This window comes from Anguilla rostrata, chromosome 13 (assembly GCF_018555375.3).
Source record: "Anguilla rostrata isolate EN2019 chromosome 13, ASM1855537v3, whole genome shotgun sequence".
Taxonomy (NCBI): Eukaryota; Metazoa; Chordata; class Actinopteri; order Anguilliformes; family Anguillidae; genus Anguilla; species Anguilla rostrata.
Window position 1 is genome coordinate 12,733,870 of NC_057945.1, and position 17,732 is coordinate 12,751,601.

The 17,732-nt window shown below is 47.4% G+C and overlaps 1 protein-coding gene across 3 annotated transcripts in view; it reads right to left on the bottom strand.

The window, feature by feature from the left end:
- LOC135237410 (low-density lipoprotein receptor-related protein 1-like) overlaps positions 1 to 17,732 on the bottom strand; it is a 159,733-nt gene that overhangs the window by 48,040 nt on the left and 93,961 nt on the right. For all 3 annotated transcript variants that reach the window (XR_010324817.1, XM_064304541.1, XM_064304542.1), the window contains exons 21-32: positions 14,904 to 15,086; positions 14,383 to 14,580; positions 13,713 to 13,958; positions 10,977 to 11,174; positions 8,199 to 8,403; positions 7,827 to 7,991; positions 6,945 to 7,189; positions 5,340 to 5,471; positions 3,461 to 3,688; positions 2,623 to 2,797; positions 343 to 437; positions 71 to 220 (exon numbers count right to left, since the gene is read on the bottom strand). Coding sequence is in view for 2 of the 3 variants with exons in the window: in XM_064304541.1 (XP_064160611.1) it covers positions 71 to 220; positions 343 to 437; positions 2,623 to 2,797; positions 3,461 to 3,688; positions 5,340 to 5,471; positions 6,945 to 7,189; positions 7,827 to 7,991; positions 8,199 to 8,403; positions 10,977 to 11,174; positions 13,713 to 13,958; positions 14,383 to 14,580; positions 14,904 to 15,086 (2,220 nt within the window). In the remaining variant the exon portion in view is untranslated. The remainder of the gene's footprint in view (positions 1 to 70; positions 221 to 342; positions 438 to 2,622; positions 2,798 to 3,460; positions 3,689 to 5,339; positions 5,472 to 6,944; positions 7,190 to 7,826; positions 7,992 to 8,198; positions 8,404 to 10,976; positions 11,175 to 13,712; positions 13,959 to 14,382; positions 14,581 to 14,903; positions 15,087 to 17,732) is intronic.

The window sequence follows — 17,732 nt, forward strand, 5'->3', positions numbered from 1 at the left end:
TGTGAGTGAGTCATCCTGCTTAGCATTCATGCAGAGCAGAGTGTCTCAGGGTGCCTCTCCGGGCCCTTACCCATGATGGCCAGCGCCGTGGCCTTGGTCAGCTTGCCCTTGACCCCCTCCAGAACCTCCAGGCCCGTCCCGTCCAGCCGGCAGCGGCTGATGGTGCTGTTGGCCGAGCTGACCCAGTACAGACGCTCCTCGTCGAAGTCAATGGACAGGCCTGCGCGACAGAAGGATCCAACAGGGGGCGCCGTTTATCTCGCGCTACCTTCCATGCCTCCCGCCGTGCGGCGGCATTTCAGAATCGCGGCATGACTGTCCACCGGGGGGACAGGTACTTACCCACAGGCCCCTTCTGATTGGTGAACAGAATGCTGCGGTTGGTGCCGTCCGTGTTGGCGATGCTGATGTTGTCTCCGTCTGTCCAGTACAGCTTTCTAGAAAGGTACAGAAACAAAGAGAAAATGGGGGGGAGTCAATCTTGCATAGTCCTGTAGAACTCAGCAAAAGGGCTTTCTTAAGAAATATCTCTTTTCCATGCTTTTTAAAACCATAGATAAAGCTTAAAAATGATTTAATGAAGCACAATGCTGAATAAAGTATAAATAAAGATGAGCTAAATCTTTTTTTTACACGCCTATCGATGTGTTTTCAAGCACCTAAATAACCTCACAGGCTTGCTCAAGCCTCTCTCAGCTTCTGCACCCCTCCAAAGGACACAAAGCTTCAGCTGAGACGAACACCTTCCACCCAATCACAAAGGGGGATAGGAAAGGCAGCGGACACCCCTGACCCCTGACCTCCAGGGGTCGCCAGCCATATTTACCTTTTCCCCAGCCCTGCTACACCTGAGCCGTGGTGAGAAAATGGCCGAAATGAGACCTCACACCAAGGGGCTGATGAGAAACTAAACAAACTCCGGCGCATGTGCTATGGATAGCTCAGTGTTTACCCACAGGGGTGGAGGTGAACTACAGCCATCTCTAACTCGGTTTGACTGGTGGGTGGGGTGGGGTGGGTGGGGGGCTGCCGCTGTTGAGGTTTTTCCGATGTGGGGGGCCCCAGGCGCCCAGGGATATTAAAGCCAAATGTATCCTAAGCACAAAGGCTGCCGGTTTGAAAGAACAACCTCCCCAGAGTCCTTCATAAGAAAATGAGAGATCGCCAGATGCCTGGTCACCCTAACCCCAACCCCAACCCTAGCAACCACAGAGCCAGGCTTGGAATAGCAACAGCATGAACGGAGCTTCTGGAGCCTTCTGAATGGTTTTTATGCGCAAGTGTGTAAATGGTAAATGGACTGCATTTTCATATAGCGCTTTTATCCAAAGTGCTTTACAATTGATGCCTCTCATTCACCCATTCACACACACACACTCACACACCAACGGTGAAAGGCTGCCATGCAAGGTACCAGTCAGCTCGTTGGGAGCAAATAAGGGTTAGGTGTCTTGCTCAGGGACACTTCGACACGCCCAGGGCGGGGGATCGAACCGGCAACCCTCTGACTGCCAGACAACCGCTCTTACCTCCTGAGCTATGTCGCCCTCCATGTGCGTCTGTGCGTTTCCGTTACTGTGTGTTAATGTGTGCATGATTGCACGTGTTTGTGTATAGTTGATGAGAGCTTGTGTTGACAATGTGCGTGCCAAGGCATGTGTACGAGCAAGTGCAATCTGTGCAGCTCTGTAAACGTGTGAGTGCATCAATGCGTGGGTTGTGTGTGTATTTGTTTAACTGGGGACTGGTATGAAGAATGTGTGTGTGTGTGTTTGTGTGTGTGTGTGTGTGTGTGTGACCTCGAGGGACAGAGAGGGAGAGATAGAAATGACGCATTTAGGTTCATTCCAATTTCCCCTTCACAACCACCAACCTCTGCCGTGCCCAGCATTTGTTTAGTTACCAAGCATTCAAACTGGTTACTTCAAACAATTTAGACTTCCACTTCCGCTGCCCTCTTCCTTTTTTCCCCTCCCTCTCTCTCTCTCTCTCCCTCTTGTTCCAATTGCTTGCTGGAAGCGGATGTGGCCGCAGCATGTGGGGGAACATCTGCTTCTCGTACACCTCCCCCCCCCCCCCCTACACACACACAACCCCACCCCCACCCCCCAAAGATGCCCGTGCCGGAAACATTCCTTTGAGTTAAGTAGGTCTTTAAAAAAAAAAAAAAAAGGACAAGAATTCCAAAAGCAAATACACCCCCCTCAACTGCTACGCCTTTTAGGGATCTACCAAGCGGAATAGTGCTCCTGCGGAGGCTTTGTCTGGTCGCCGCTACCTCCGCCACGGATCTACAAACCCTACAGGGAGCAGCCGTGTGTGGGGGATGGGGGTTAGCATGAATAATGCAGGAGTGTGGTGGGGTGGGGTACGGGGGATGGGGGATGGGGGTTGCAAGGGGGGGTTGGGGGGCGCCAGCCCTGCTGTGTTTGTGGCAGCGAGTGGACTGTCGTGTGGAAGTCCAAGAAATACAGTATGTATTTGGGTACAGCATGTATACTTTGTGCATGTGTGTGTGTGTGTGTGTGAATATTCACGTGTATGCAACCATAATCATGTGTACATGCATACAGAATGTGCTTTCATTTGCAGTGTGTGCACATTTTCGGGGATCCCACTCACCCTAAGATAGGGTGCAGCACCAGGCAGTGGGGTTTATCCAGGCCCTGGATCACGGCGTTCTTGAAGGAGCCGTCCAGTCGAGCCACGTTGATCTGCTTCTTGTTGGCGTCGTAGCTGGTCCAGAACAGGTTCCGCGACACCCAGTCCACCGCTAAGCCATGCGCATTCGGCAAGTCTGGGAGAGGAGGAGCACACATCCATAACATTCGTACCAAAATTCATAATCTTTGAGGAAGTTTTTGGGAAGCGCCTCACTATATAACCAGAGCCACTTCATATAAGGCAAAACGTACACTGCATGGAAATGTAGGACAACAGAAAACAGAAAGATCTGAACCCAAACCCTTTCTTCACATAGCTCCCAAATATTAAACCACCCACATGGGCCACACAAATGAGTCTTATACCAAGACACTTTCTCCATGAGTTCCTGGGCAGATAGGTTCATTTGCAAAATCGGCCAAGCATTATGTTATAGGCCATAGATTGAGCAGGCCTGAAATGTCCTCCCCGATTAAAGCCCAACATGTTAACATGAGATCATGATTCGTCAGCGGTAAAAGCGCATCCCTTATCTCACATCAAATGTCAATCTGGTCAGGTTCACAGTGCTTCAAGATCATGAGCCTGACAAGTGATGCTACCAGATAAAAGGACAGCGTGTGCTCTGTTCAGTCATGCTACTGTGCATCAGTCAGATTTTGTCGTTTACATTTAAAATGTCAATGGCGATTGGTACATAAGAATGACTGAAATGGGCATGGCACTGTACGGTTCGGAGCCCGGATGAGGTCGTGACCGTGGGCGGGGGGGGGGGGGGGGGCGCACGGGGCCGCACCGGCAGACACCACCGTCTCCACCCCGGTGCCGTTGATGAAGGCGCGCCTGATGGTCTGCGTGCGCACGTCCGACCAGTAAATGCGGTGCTCCAGCGCGTCGTAGTCCAGCACCGTCACGTTGTCGATGTCCGGCATGGTGAAGGAGATGATGTAGTTGTAGTAGGGGTTGTCGATGTCCACGCCCCGGATCTCGATCTGCCGGGCGTAGAGGAGGAACTGCCGCGACTCTGTCGGGGAGGGGGGGGGACCCAACAAGAGCCTGGTCAGATCGGACTGTATAGAAGTGTGTGCCAAGGCCTCTCCGATTCTGGACCTGCAGTGCAATCCAATCCTCATTTACGAAAATTCAACGTTAATAATCACCTCCCAGGAGGGACTGCATTTATCACTGACAGCCATTATTTTTTACTACGTATTCATTTGGAAGACGCTCTTATCCAGAGTGAATTATGGGATCATCAAGCCCTGATGCATATCAAAAGACCTTTATAAGCAAGGGGGTGCTTACAGAATAGAAAGTAACCCTTAAGTAACTAAATCATCAAACTAAACAGTGGCAACAGGGACTCAGTCAGACACAAGCAAACTCTTCCTTGCTTATTACAGGAAAATGGTTCCCTAGTAGTGGAGTATGGCGAGATGAGAGAGTAGAAAAATGAAGACCTATGACAGACATCACAACAGCATTTTCTGTACTTTACATTTATCAATGACACTGGTAACTTGGTCCTAATCTGTGATCTTCAGGGCTAGCCAGCACAATAGCAACAGTGCGGGGCTTGCTGCGGTGTAAACAGCAAGCATGTCCAGCGTACTGTAACGCCTGTGACAGCAGTTAGCAGGGTGCCTGTGTTACCCCTCTCCACTTCATGTTTAAAAGCAACCATTCCACATTGAACAAACTAACCCAAAGGTCAACATTCCCTTCTCTTCTATTCTCTTTTGCCCTTTGTATATGGGCAGAAGTGATTCTCATCATGTTTTGTTCCTGAAGTAAACTGAAAAAGAAAGTTCGCACACTCTGTACACTACCAATTCAGTTTTTAACACCAATGTTTCAGCAGCAGGCTGCCTTCGTCATTGGTTTCCAGATGAACACTTTCTGAGTTCTCTCGCACTAGTACAAACAATCAATATAATAACGAAAAACATTGCTGCATTATACTTTTCTTTAAAAAAAAAACAAAAAAAAAAAAACAAACAGAGCGCAGGCAATAATTTCACTGATTAACTAGGCAGTTCAATCAGTGAGCCCTGACCCGGTTTATAAACGACTCCCGAGCCCTGAGCGTATCCGAAGATAATGGTAGCGGTAGCGGAGGACCCCACCTTCGGAGGCCTTCGGTTCCAATTACCCTCAAATGGGCAGAGACGAGATTGAGGTTGCGCCGCGGAATGCTAATCGCCCCTGCGAGCGGGGACGGGGCCGCAGAGATGAGCGACGGCCCAGAGAGGCCCCCCCCCCCCCCACGAAGACAGGCCGCTCGCTGCCTGAGCCTCGCAGACAAACCGCGCGGCCATTTTATCAGCTCTCCCAGCCGAACAGGGGTGGACATCGCTGGGGGGGGGGGGGTGCCCTGCCGATGGAAACCCTCCCTTCCTGGGTGTCACCGTGGGCAATCAGGAAATGGAGCCACAAGCCACACTCTGGGCCTTAGTATATGCCTACCCTCTCCGCACAAGAAAACCCGTGCTTTAAAAAATAATAAAATTGTAACCTCCTATCAGGATAAGAACTTTAACGGCTACATCTAAAAAAAGTTGTGAAAAAGGAACAGCAGGTGCCAAGTGGAAGCGATCTGCATTAACGCTAATCAAGCTAACATTGAGAACCGGGGTGAGGCGGGGGGTGGTGGTGTGAAGGGGGTTGCAGGTTACCATAGCAGGTGTGCCTGTCGGTGCTCAGCTTCATGAGGTGGGGGCAGGCGCAGGCGAAGGTCTGGTTGTAGTTGATCAGGCACAGGTGGGAGCAGGGACCTCTTCCTTCGTTGCCCTCGCACGGATTAGGAGCTGAGAGCACGGGGGGGGGGGGGGCAGGGGGAATAAAAGAAATAGAAACAGAGAACAGAAAACTTATTTAACTTTTAAAAAGTGGTGTGTCCTGCAAAATACTGTATGCCAAAAACATGCGTGACAGAGGGCTGTCAACATTAAAACACAGGATTACCCACAATGCAAGTGCAGAGCTGCAAGTAGTATGTTCTATAGACAGCATGTATGCAAGACATTGAAATAAAATGGAAAGATTGTCCTCAAGTGGGAAGTAGTTTTGCGGTTTATGAAGCGAAACAGGATGAGGACTGTTTTTTTCCTTTTACTTTTTAAAGCGGGTGACAGATATGAATGACAGGAAACAAGGGCACATTATAAAGGAAAGGAGAAGAGGAGGCAAACCAAAAAAGAGAAATGCTCAGACTTCATTCAAACTACTTCCTCTATGCACATAATAAAACAAACTTAAAAGGAGTTCAGGGGCTGCAGTTAGCAGAAAACAGATTTAAAAAACAACTGGCGACCAATTGCAACTGCATCTGTAACCACCTGCACGAACTTAAGTCATCTTCCTGATAACAAAATATTTAACAGTGCTTTTGGATGTTTATGTCTACATTTAGCAATGTTTTGTCTAAGTTTGTGGTCTGTTTTGCTGTGTCTTAATTAAGAGGCAGGAAGCAAAGGGACATTAAAAATGAGAGAGAACAGAAAACTTGAAAGGCTTTCTTTGCCACTGCCCGGAATTTTCTCGAGCCTGGTCCCAAGAGTAAACGGATGCCTTTTCTGCATGTGGTGATTTTCAACATGAATAGCTCTGACAGGGGATGCCAGACACGGTTTCCTTCCTCCTCAGCGTCAGAGTGACTTGGAAGAGCTGTCAATCAACGGGCCTCGTGACACCTCCTCCTTGGCCCCTCCCCCCAGGCAGTGTTAGGATGAATCAAGTGAGCTGTTCACTGACGAGTGGGGCTGCGACAAGTAGCGCTCGACGCTCGGAGCTTACTCAAGGCTGATTTCTAAAAGGCGGCTGTTTGCTTTACCTGACCATTGTGTTTGTCAAATGACTCTATCTTAAATAAATAAGCAGACATGTAACACATACTGGGCTTTCAAATGTACAAGAAGTTGTCCTGAAAAATTATTTGAAACTGAATACGGGGGGTAGTGAGTGAGAACTTGCTCAGGGGTCTCTTTACCTACAGAACATAACCAGGAGCCTTTTAATTCCCATGCTACCTGTTTAGAGGAGGAAAAAAATGGATGTGTAATGAACGTTCTGGCACAAAATGGTTGCCACGCATAACCCAAGTGGGAGCTTCCTCCCTTCATTGTATAGCAACACATCAGACGAGTTGCTAGACAGCCAACGCTGCACTCGACTGTTATCTGTTACTATTATCTGTTAAATGACAGGTAACAGAACCAAGACCTCCGTGATTTATGGGGACCCGCGGAATGCCTCCAGACATCCTCGGTGACGCGCCGTACCTTGCGGCTGCCTGGAGGGGTGGTAGACCTGCAGGTCGAACGGCTGGGTGTTGGTCCTCTGCACCACAGTCACGTTGTTCCCCGTCCACTTGTTGGCCTTGGCCAGGGTGTTGGTGCGCCAGTCGGTCCAGTACACCTCCCCCCCGTACATGGTGACGGCGAAAGGGTGCGACAGGTACTCGTGTCCCCGGAGGACCTCGATCAGCCCGGACCCGTCGTACTTCGCCGAGTAGATGGCATCAGACCTGGAAGAGGGGCATCGTGGGGAAGAGTATGTTGGAAGAGGTGTAATGGAAAGGGCATGGCAGCAGAGGAGGGGGGAGGAGATTGTTGGAGGGGAACAGGGGGAGACAAATACCAAAAAAGTCTTCGTACCCCATTACAGAGCTCCCTACACAAATAGGATATGTCAGCTTTTGCAGGACTACACAATATCCTAGATGAGGCCTGGGTTTTCTCTTAAGTCAGTGGTTGTAAACCGATGAGTAGGTGGCCCAATTTACAAACAAATAAAGGCCATTTATTTTCCTGTCAGAGCAAAACAAAAAGAAAAGCATGACTCTGATTATTTCTGATGCAGTGTCATGATTTTTTTTTTGTTTTTCGATTTTCACTGACAGGATAATAAAGGGGCTTTATCAGGCTGTAAACTGGGCCACACAATTATGCAAATTAGGCGATGGCACGTCGAGAGCCACTGTCATAAATGAATATTCCCCCACGTCTCGGAAGAAATTAACCCCTTATTCACCCCTATAAGGACATAATGGCGCGGGTTGCCGCTATATGAACTGGGCGTTTTTTTTTTAAAACACAGAAGCCCGGTAACGTGCTTTTCCGCCCGTCAGTCCACCTGTCCCTCGGCCTCCGGGGATCGCTCACCTGGCGTCGATCCACAGGATGCGCTCCTCCAGGTAGTCCACGGTCAGCCCGTTGGGCCAGCCGCCGTTCCCCGTCTCTTTGTGGATGGTTCGCCGGCCCTCTCCGCTCATGGACGCCGCCTCTATCCTGGGCAAACTGGCGTCCCAGTCCGTCCAGAACAGAATTCTACAGGACCGAAGGAAAAGTCAATATTGCAATGAGAAGGTACCTTATGGACTAAATATTCATGACTGTGTATAAGGACAATACTGCGGCAAAATATGTTCTGTACTACAAAATATCACTGTGAAGTGCCTGTGGGCCCACAGTGCGCATTTTCAAAAAACGCGAGCTCCATCTTTCTACACTGTAAAGGCTTCTACAGGGGTTTACCCTTTTCGGGGGTCCAGGGCGATTGCTCGGGGGTGCTCCACCTCCCCAGCCAGAAGGGTGGTGCGCATGGTGCCGTCCAGCTTGGCCACCTCGATCTGGTCCAGGTTGCTCTCCACCCAGTAGATGTTTCCAGCGATCCAGTCCACCGCCAGGCCCTCTGGGGTGGCCAGCCCATACTGGATCACCACCTCAAAGCTGGTCAGAGCTGGGACAGGACACAGGCCAAACGTGTGAACAAAAGGGCAGAACTACATTACATTACATTTATTTAGCAGACGCTTTTATCCAAAGTGACGTACAAAAAAAAAAAAATAGGGAGAGACATATTCCTTACCTGCTTAGTTCTAAACACATGACTAAATATAATTTATTTAAACAATTCACATACATCATTTTAACATACCAGATAAGTTGAGGACTTCCTGTATTTCTGAATATCTTGGATATTGTAATATCCTCAGGAAAGGCATTTAAAAGGTTAGTAGGCTTTTCCCACACAGGGCCATATACTGTTCACATGTTTTGTTTTAAACTTACATTATAAACATAACATGTTGCATATTGTTTTAATATACTGGTTAGATTTGAAATTATTTTAAGAATATGTGCATTCTGTGATAAGCCTGGAACACGCATCTACATCAGAGTTAGGCCTTATCTGTTTCTGGTTCTCATGCCAACTTCTGGCCTTAATTACAGAACTTAATTAGCCCAAACATTTACACCATCGGACATTTTAGCTACAGTTCTTGATATGCACATGAATGACATGTCCCTATGACACACGTTTTCCTGTGTTCTATCTGTGAGTGAGCCAGTGCTGGTCTATAAAGCTCATTCAGCCATGGTGATTTGTAGAAACATAAATCTGCGTACACACTGGCTCTCCCGGACTGCAATTGCCCACCCCTACGTTACACAGTTAGTAGCATCAGCATTCACCTGTGCAACCGACATTTCTTCTTCTGTCCTTCCACTAAGCGGATCAGCTGAAGCCCTTCTATTTGACCGTTTTTGCTTAGCTGTGCTACTACAGCACATGCTGATGCAATGAAGCACACGATCCAGACAGCTGCTCGAAATTCCAGAGTTTAACGCCACATCTGACCTCTGAATCACTCGGATTCATCCCGCGGCACATTAGCGCATTTTAAAGAAATGATGCAAAAAATGAATCAATGTTTTACAAGCCAGCAGCAGAAGTCCATATCTGCAGAGGCTACGGGTATCACAGTAAGGCTTTTTAGACAATACTGCTCAACTACCGGCTGGTGCTGATCAACCGTTTTGTATCGCTGTTATACTGTATACAGTGTATTGGGCCTTGCGGCACAGCCATGAGCTGGCCTGCCTGCTCCGACGTGCCATCGACTGGCACACTCACGAGCAGGGGGCCCCTTCCCGGTCGCTGTAGCGGTTGGCTTTGAACCACAAAATCCAGTTTCTCCAGGAAAGAAAAGGAAAGAAAAAAAAAAGAGCAAAACCCCTCTTTTCCGCCCTCCCATTTTCCCAGCCGTTGGTCCCCTAATCAAAGTGAATCATCTAATCGCCTGCAACCAGCTATTATCGCCAGAGAGGATCACACATGATCATTATGCTTCCTCACAGTAATAAGGGAGAGGAGCACTGTTTACCGTTGCTCATCGCCATCCGAGGCTGTGTTTGCCGGGCTCTCCGCGTAGCCGTCAGCCGAACAGAATGTCAACATTGCGCTCACCGAACATCGCGCCATTAGAATCCTATGGCAGGAAGCAGTCGGGACAGAGGAAGCTATACGCCGCTAGACGTGGTGTTTAATTCAGGCCTGCGGAGGCTGCGAGCAGTGGCTCTAATTGCAGGGCTTTGTAACCAGGGAGTCCACATACTTAAGGGGGAAGGGAGGCAGCTCGGAACAACGGAGTAAAGTGGTGTCATATTGCTCATTCTCCAGTTACACTTTACACATTATGACATCATACAGACCTGACACTGACAAAACTGCCAATATCATAATAAGCAGGGTAATTAACAAAATTTGGGCAGTGCTGTATTTCACTTTAGTTTTCATGATATCCCACACATGCACATATGGACGCTGTTGTATGCTAGTAAAACCCGTTTTTTATTTCCACACAGTACTTGCGATGAAATGGCATTTGATACAACTACGGCATGCTTTGCCTCGGGTTTCTCCGTCTGTCCTTTTCACGATTATAAAAAGGTCAAAAATCCCCTCACTGCTGTACACTGCCTCGGCTAAAGTACAGCTCTGCCTGCCATAATGCCAACTAGGGAGGAGACCTATCGTACGAGACAGAGCCTGCAGTTACAGTACAGCCCTCATTAGCCGAAAGATTGTTGTTCGTGTTCAAAAAGAGCATGGCAATGAACCAGCCTGGCAGACTGGCACGTACAACCCACTTGCGCAGACAAACCAAAACAACCGGACAAACATTTGAAGTGCCATTTTTGTTTGAGCAGCAGGACAGCTAAATTCTAACAGGCAGTGGCAGTACTAATCACAAAACCTTTAACCAAAATAGTCACAATGGTCCAAAACTATTAAAACTTTGGTGCAATAAATTAGGTGAAGGGATTTGTTGCCAAATCTCTTTAATTTATTTAGATCTAAACGACAGTGAACAGCTAAATTCAGGCAGGGCCATGTTGCTGCAAAGAACACAATTTTATGCCTTTTATTTCAGTTTCTCGGACTTTAATAATTATGTAGCAGGCTGCAGAAGGAAACTCGTCTTACACCCCTTTTGTGGGAGGGCCCCCATTTCGGCTCAAACTTACCGCCATTCTCCGACAGCTTGCCGCGGTAGATCTTGTCCTCCACCACGTCGGTCCAGTAGAGGGAGCTCTGGTTGAGGTGGAAGTCGAGGGCGATGGTGTTGCGGAGGCCGGGCACCAGGACGCTGAACTCGCCCTTGTACAGGTCGATGCGGCGAATCTCGTGGCGGTTTGAGAAGATGATGAAAGGCTTGAATGGATCTGAAGGGAAGACAGGAAAATGTCAGGAAACACCAGGGGCGGCCACAACTGCCACAACTGCTCATGAATACTCACAAAAAGGGAATACCCAAGGAAAATACTCTGGCAATGGATGGTCGGTCCTTGGTCATTAATATTCATAAACTGCAATACACCACTGTTGCCAGAACCTCCAGTAGTGTAGAGAATGGAACGAACACAACAGCTTACTCTCCAGTTTCTGTGAAGAATTTGAGAGAGCTATAAACTGGTGTAAGGCAGCAGTAAGTCACTGGTGCCCTAAAGTACAAAATATTGGCAGAAAAGCTCTTTTAGTATCAAGGTCTGGCATAAGTACCACCTCTCAGCAGATAACGAGAGCACCACCATTAGATCATCACGGCGCCATGACAACACTGGGAAGGAGATTCATTAGCCATTCCAAGAATTTATAAATCACAATTACTTGGTGCCAATTTGGTAATTGCACTGTTCCACGAGCTTCATTTTAAATAGCGTCTGAGTTCTTACAGTAAAAGAGAAAATTGTGTAATTAAGTGTTAACTGCAAGGTGCAGTACTGTGTCATATCCTTGGGAGTTCTTAAAATATCTTAACATCCAAAGTATCCTAATTACAGCAATGTCCTCATTTAAAAAAAATGTAATCCCTTAACTGTGCATATGAAAATGCTTGTGATTAAACACCAGAGCAGTCCGCCCCAAAGTACCCCCTGATGGGAGCGATCCGCTCGGAAAGGTGTGCTCTCGCTTTGAAAAGTGGAAGCCAAACTCCGACCATTAATAACACGGAAATTGAACAATGAGCATGATACTGTCATGGCACTTATGAAACCGAGATGCGGACAGATTCTTGCTGAATAATAAGGTGCATGCAGGCTCGGTGGAGTGTTATCTGTGGCCAGCAGGCACTGATGAATGAGCTGGCAGGTGGACAGAGAGAGGCTCGCGGACGACTACAGCGAGAGGGACAGAATTATGCAAGCATTTTGTTTTCAAATGCCCCTTCTTGCCAACTTTCTGTACAGAACACATGGTTAGGGTTACAGCATGTGACTTCATGTTTCCAGATATTTTCGCAGATAATAACTCAGGAGAAGAATTTGTTCTAATGTATGACAAGACTTTGGCATCTTTTCATCTAGACATACCGTTTTCATATTTGAAATAAAAATACAGAAATTTTAGTAATAAATATATGTTTTAATCATTTCATAATCATTTCATTTTTTTTCTAAGTGTACCTTGGAACAGAAAAATAGTTCCAGAATATTATTTGATTCTTAGATGTTTATCCGTTCTTTGACCTAGTATTCAATCATGTCTTTTATTATCAGAGGTGCAGGCCATACTGCAACCAATAGGGGGCGCCGGTGCACGGCGGGATGCTGTCCACCGGCTGAGTAAAATCCCCTCATCCCTGGGTGATGCTAGCGCTAGCTGTGCCACCCTGTGGGACTGTTGGCCACAGTTGGCAGTGGCACAGTCTGGATTAGATACCAGACTGTGCAGGCCATCCACGCAATAGAACAGCGACCTCAACGGGATCAGCTATCACTTCTCATTTTCAATAAAATGCAAGTGTTACTTTCTTTATGAAGCAAAAACAGTTTTCATGTTTGTTTATAAAAAAAAAAAAAAAAAAAAAAAAAAAAAAAAAAAAAAAACCTGCCCTCAATTGAATCAAAGCTAAGGACAAATGTTGACTGAGATCAGACCATGGCAACAATTCAACTTGATTACAGCATCTACAATTATAGCAGAAAAATCTTTGAAAAATGAAAAAGTAGAGCAATTGCGGTTTTGCCTATAATCAAAAGGCTGTTCCATTTCGCCCTTAATGAGAATTGATTTTTTCTTTCTTTCCTCAGAACAAAGTGTTTTTCATCAGCTCTGTAAAGCAGAGGAACTGAAGTATTAGCTAAACTTCCTTCCCGCTGTATATGTAGTCATTATCCCAAAATATAAAAGCTGAAGGAAACCATAGTCAGTGATTAACAGCTCCTAGTTCCACCCATTTTTGATGGCATGATACATGTTATACTTTTTTCGCCAAGAAGGCGACACAGGACGGTAAATATATGCTGCTGTGCAAGCGGCATTGATGACAGCCCGATCCTACAACATTTATCTCTGCCTTGCTTCTTCTCTTCCACCGATTCGCTCGAGCACTATCTGCACACGAGATGAATAATAATCAGTCTTGCCAGACCTTCTTTTTGCAAGCGTACGGACACCATTTTTCTGTTTTCTGGTGTCATGACAACCCATTCTCCCACCGCTGATGTGTTCCGCTGTCTCTCGCCCCACCGCCGCCCTCTCACATTTTTCTCAGAAAGACTCCAAACCCCCGCCCCCTCGTCGGCCCCGCCCCGCCCCACCCTCACCCAGGCTTTTGCAGCCCTCCCCCCACCCCACCCTCACCCAGGCTCTTGCAGTTCTCCCCCCACCTCTCCCAGCCCTCACCCAGGCTCTTGCAGCCCTCCCCCTGCCCCGCCCTCACCCAGGCTCTTGCAGTTCTCTCCCCACCCCGCCCTCACCCAGGCTCTTGCAGTTCTCCATGTCGGGCTCCAGGGCCCAGCCCTCGTAGCAGGAGCACTTGACGTGGTTCTTCTCCTGCTCGCAGCGCTGGCTGCACTTGAGGTGCTTGGCGCAGAAGCTCTGGATCTGGCAGGTCTTGTTGTCGGTGCCCAGCTCCATGCCCAGCGGGCAGGAGCACAGGATGCCCTCACCCGGCGCCACCGTGCAGTTGTGGCTGCAGCCGCCATTTTCCAGGGAGCACAGATCTGTTGGAGGTGGTCAGTCATATCAAAAATACAGAATATGCAAGAAATTTTAAATATGAGCTAATACAAAATTAACAAAAAAAGACAAAAAAAAACCTGGACTCATTCCAGTGAGTCACAGACAAGACCCAGGGGGACTAACTGAATTAATTAGAGATGGTAAGTACATTGTTCAAATGTGATATGGCAGTATAATTTATCACACAATATGATTTTAAGGATGAGCTGCCGCAGCTAAAGGTCAGATATCTCAAATTCTGTTAGGATTTGCATTCACTTCTGCAAAACAAACTTCTTTTCATGCTGCAATGGACCGATCTGATCAGACCAAGACCGCATCCCCAGAAGTAAAACCCGTAAGGAAGCGTGCGCGTGAAACTGCGGCGAAGCTCGAGAAGGGGGGGGGGGGGGCGGGGGGCTGTACCGCAGAGCTTCTCGTCCGAGCCGTCGGGGCAGTCGTCCGTGCCGTCGCACAGCTTCTCGGCGGGCAGGCAGATGGAGGTGTCGTTGGCGCAGACGTGGTGGGACAGCTTGCACACCAGGGCCTCGCAGTTCTCCTCGTCGGAGTTGTCCTCGCAGTCGCTGTCCCCGTCGCACACCCAGGCCTTGCTGATGCAGCGGGCTGTGGGGCGGGCGGCCATTTTACGTCACGCTACATTGCACCGATCATATACAGCGCAGAGACCTTCCCCATATCCTCATTACTGCTAGATTCCACCATATTTAGCTACCGTGCTAAAACCCTCCGTTAAAAGGCCTTTTCAAATGCCTATAAAACGCAGCTAGTCTGCACGTTAAGTCCTATCATAAAATCATTTTTTTGCAGTTGAGGCTGGAAAGGAGCTCGACAGATGAAGCAAAATCATTCAAAATCGACTAAATATCTGAGCATTACCGTTATGTGAAGAGACGTTTCTTTAGGGGGGAAAAAAGCGGCACTCGTACCGGAGTTTCTGCAGCCGAACTTGACGGCGGGGTCGCACATGTGCGTGACGCCCTCGCAGTTCTTCTCGTCGCTCAGGTCCATGCAGTCGGTGTCGCCGTCGCAGCGCCAGCGCATGGGGATGCACAGCCCGTCCATGCGGCACTGGAACTCGTCGATGTGGCAGCCGCCGGGAGGGCGGGTGGCTAGGGAGGGGGGAGGGGGGCAGGGGGGGAAGCAACAGTCAAAGGCCCATTTCCACCAAGAACAATGCGACAATTATAACCCTCAAACTGTAAAGACCATTCCCATTCAACTGAATGAGTAACCCCATGTCGTGGTCTAATGGAAGCCTTCTGTTGGTTCCTGTGATCGCATGCGAGCTCTGATCTTCGGGTCAAGGTTAGAGTTAATGCCCATTGGCACCAAGTAATGATGACTATAGTGAGAACTATAAAATTATAAAAACGCATTAAAGTTTCTACACGGCAACAGTATTAATAAGAATGGGTTACAGCGATAGCAATATCATTCGGGTTACTTTGGTATAAGACATCTAGCCAGTCACTGTTGCGTCAGTACCCTTGGGAAGCATGCGTGCATTGACTGACAGGTAGTAGTCATTGTTGCCAGTGGAAGATCTTTATCAGCAGAAAACAGGCTGAAAGCAACTGCATGTATGGACACCCTGGATCTGTAAAAATCACACCAGCATTTTCTCTTGACGTATTAACCTATGAGACTCCCCCACTGAGGTATTTTTAACATTTTCCCACCCAAAATTTGCAATGGCAAATCGTTTACAGTCACGCTCACACCGCAATCTCTGCAGCCGATGTGGGAGAGCATAGACAAGCATGCAGTCTCCTCTGAATCAGGTGACATAGCCAGCCGCTTATTTCCATACTGCAGCCTGCAAGCCAAGCTTGCGCAGACTTAAAACGGAGCTTCAGCAAACAGATCGCGGGTGCTTGGTTGACCAGCGGGGGGTGCTAGACAGCACCGACTCGGTCATGCGCCAATTACGCGCCACCCCTTCGGGCTACCGACAGAAGTTGGCACTGGCATGGTCAGGATTCGATCCCAGACAGTGGGGGCCATCCATGCCCTAGAATAGGATGAGTGTGCAGCTAGCCAGCGGAAAACTGTCTCTAGACATATAAGAATGTAAAAATCTGTCTAGACTCTAGACAATTAGACAGACAGCACAAATTCAGTTAGTCATGAGGAAATGTAAATAATAACACAGAAACTTGCTGAAACAACCCGGCCTTATCACACACTCAGGCAAAAGTCTGAACAGCCTCAACTTCTTCTTTTCTTCTCTTTAGCTGTGCCTACTTCCCATTCATTTTAAGCTCTCTGAAATCCCCACAGGGACAACAAGGGGAGAGAGAAAGAAAGAAAGAAAGAGAGAGAGTCTGAATGGAAGGGAAAGTGCAAGACAGAATAAGGCAGGAAAAACAGAACTGAAAAAATAGAAACAGAAGCAGACAGAGTTGGTGTGTTACTTAAATACATATGGATATTACACGGATGTATACGTGTATGTGCTTTAATGAGCACATACATGTATGAGAAAAAAACAGAGCATATGGTGCATGTACATGAACACACAGCACCCCCCTCGTGGAGTGTTGCACATAAAGCTCAGTATTTGAAGATAAACGTATTTTAACTTTTAATCAAATATAAAATGAGAATAATAAACACCCAATGAACTGCTTGTCACAGGGGAAGCTTCTTTAAAGTATTATGCAGGCAACACGCAGAGAGAAACACAGATAAGGGGAAATGGAAAGAGTAAGGAAGACAAAGAGAGAGAAGAAAAGATCAGACAGGGAGAGAAGGAAAAACCCAAAACCCCCCAAATGAATCGCAGCCCCACAAACTCCTCCTGTAGCCGCAGTGGCCTGTTATCCAACACACTGCAGGGGATGTGGAGACTCAGCTATCCACAAAAATCAAGATTAAACCTCACAGCAGCAAATGGGGAATTCATCGCTCTCTCTACCATTCCCCCCAACTGGGTCCTAATGCTTCACACCACCGTTTCAACCATCAGAGTTAATCATTATAATTAATTCTTTACCTAATCAGTTATATTGAAAATGTATACAAAATAAGAGATGGTTTTATAGGTTTACGTGGTGACCCTTGACCTTTTCAGGGGGCCACTGTCATTTCTGCAAACTGCCGCTCCAAAAATAGGTAATGTTGTAACAATTCTGAAAATATTTTTCAAACTAACGACTGATTACATTTGTGTTAGATCAACTGTTTAATGAGATATGGGAATGTTTAGTCTACTGGAAGGATCAAGTCAAACCAGGAACAACCTACTGTCTGCAGGAACAACCAAAACAATCATGAAAAACTATTTTTAACAGCCTTCTCTGTGTGTTTACAAGCTATTTGTGTTTACGAGCACTCTCGACAGATACACGTGTTCACCCTGTACTTTCAACTCCTGTAGTAAACTTTTCACCCCCTTGCCATTGGCTATACACCATAGGATGGCTCTGAGGGTAAGTGTACAGTTTTGAAGATACTGGGCTTTTAATCGCAAGGTTACAGGTTTGATTCTGAGGTGTAAGCAGACCTGTCTTGGTTCTTTAATCACACAGTTCTGGCAATTCTGAATAATATATGCCATGTGAACAGCATACGCTGTCCTGGTAAATAACAGTGTTTGTTAGTAAAGCGAGCCATGAGAAACGTTTGGAACAATTTCAAATGAGATCCAAAAGTATTAGTTTCATGCCAAAATAATTACATCCGCTATTCTCTTCCCATTTAAATGGCTTGCACTAGCTCACAAATTTCTTCACTTCACATCTTTAGGTACTCAT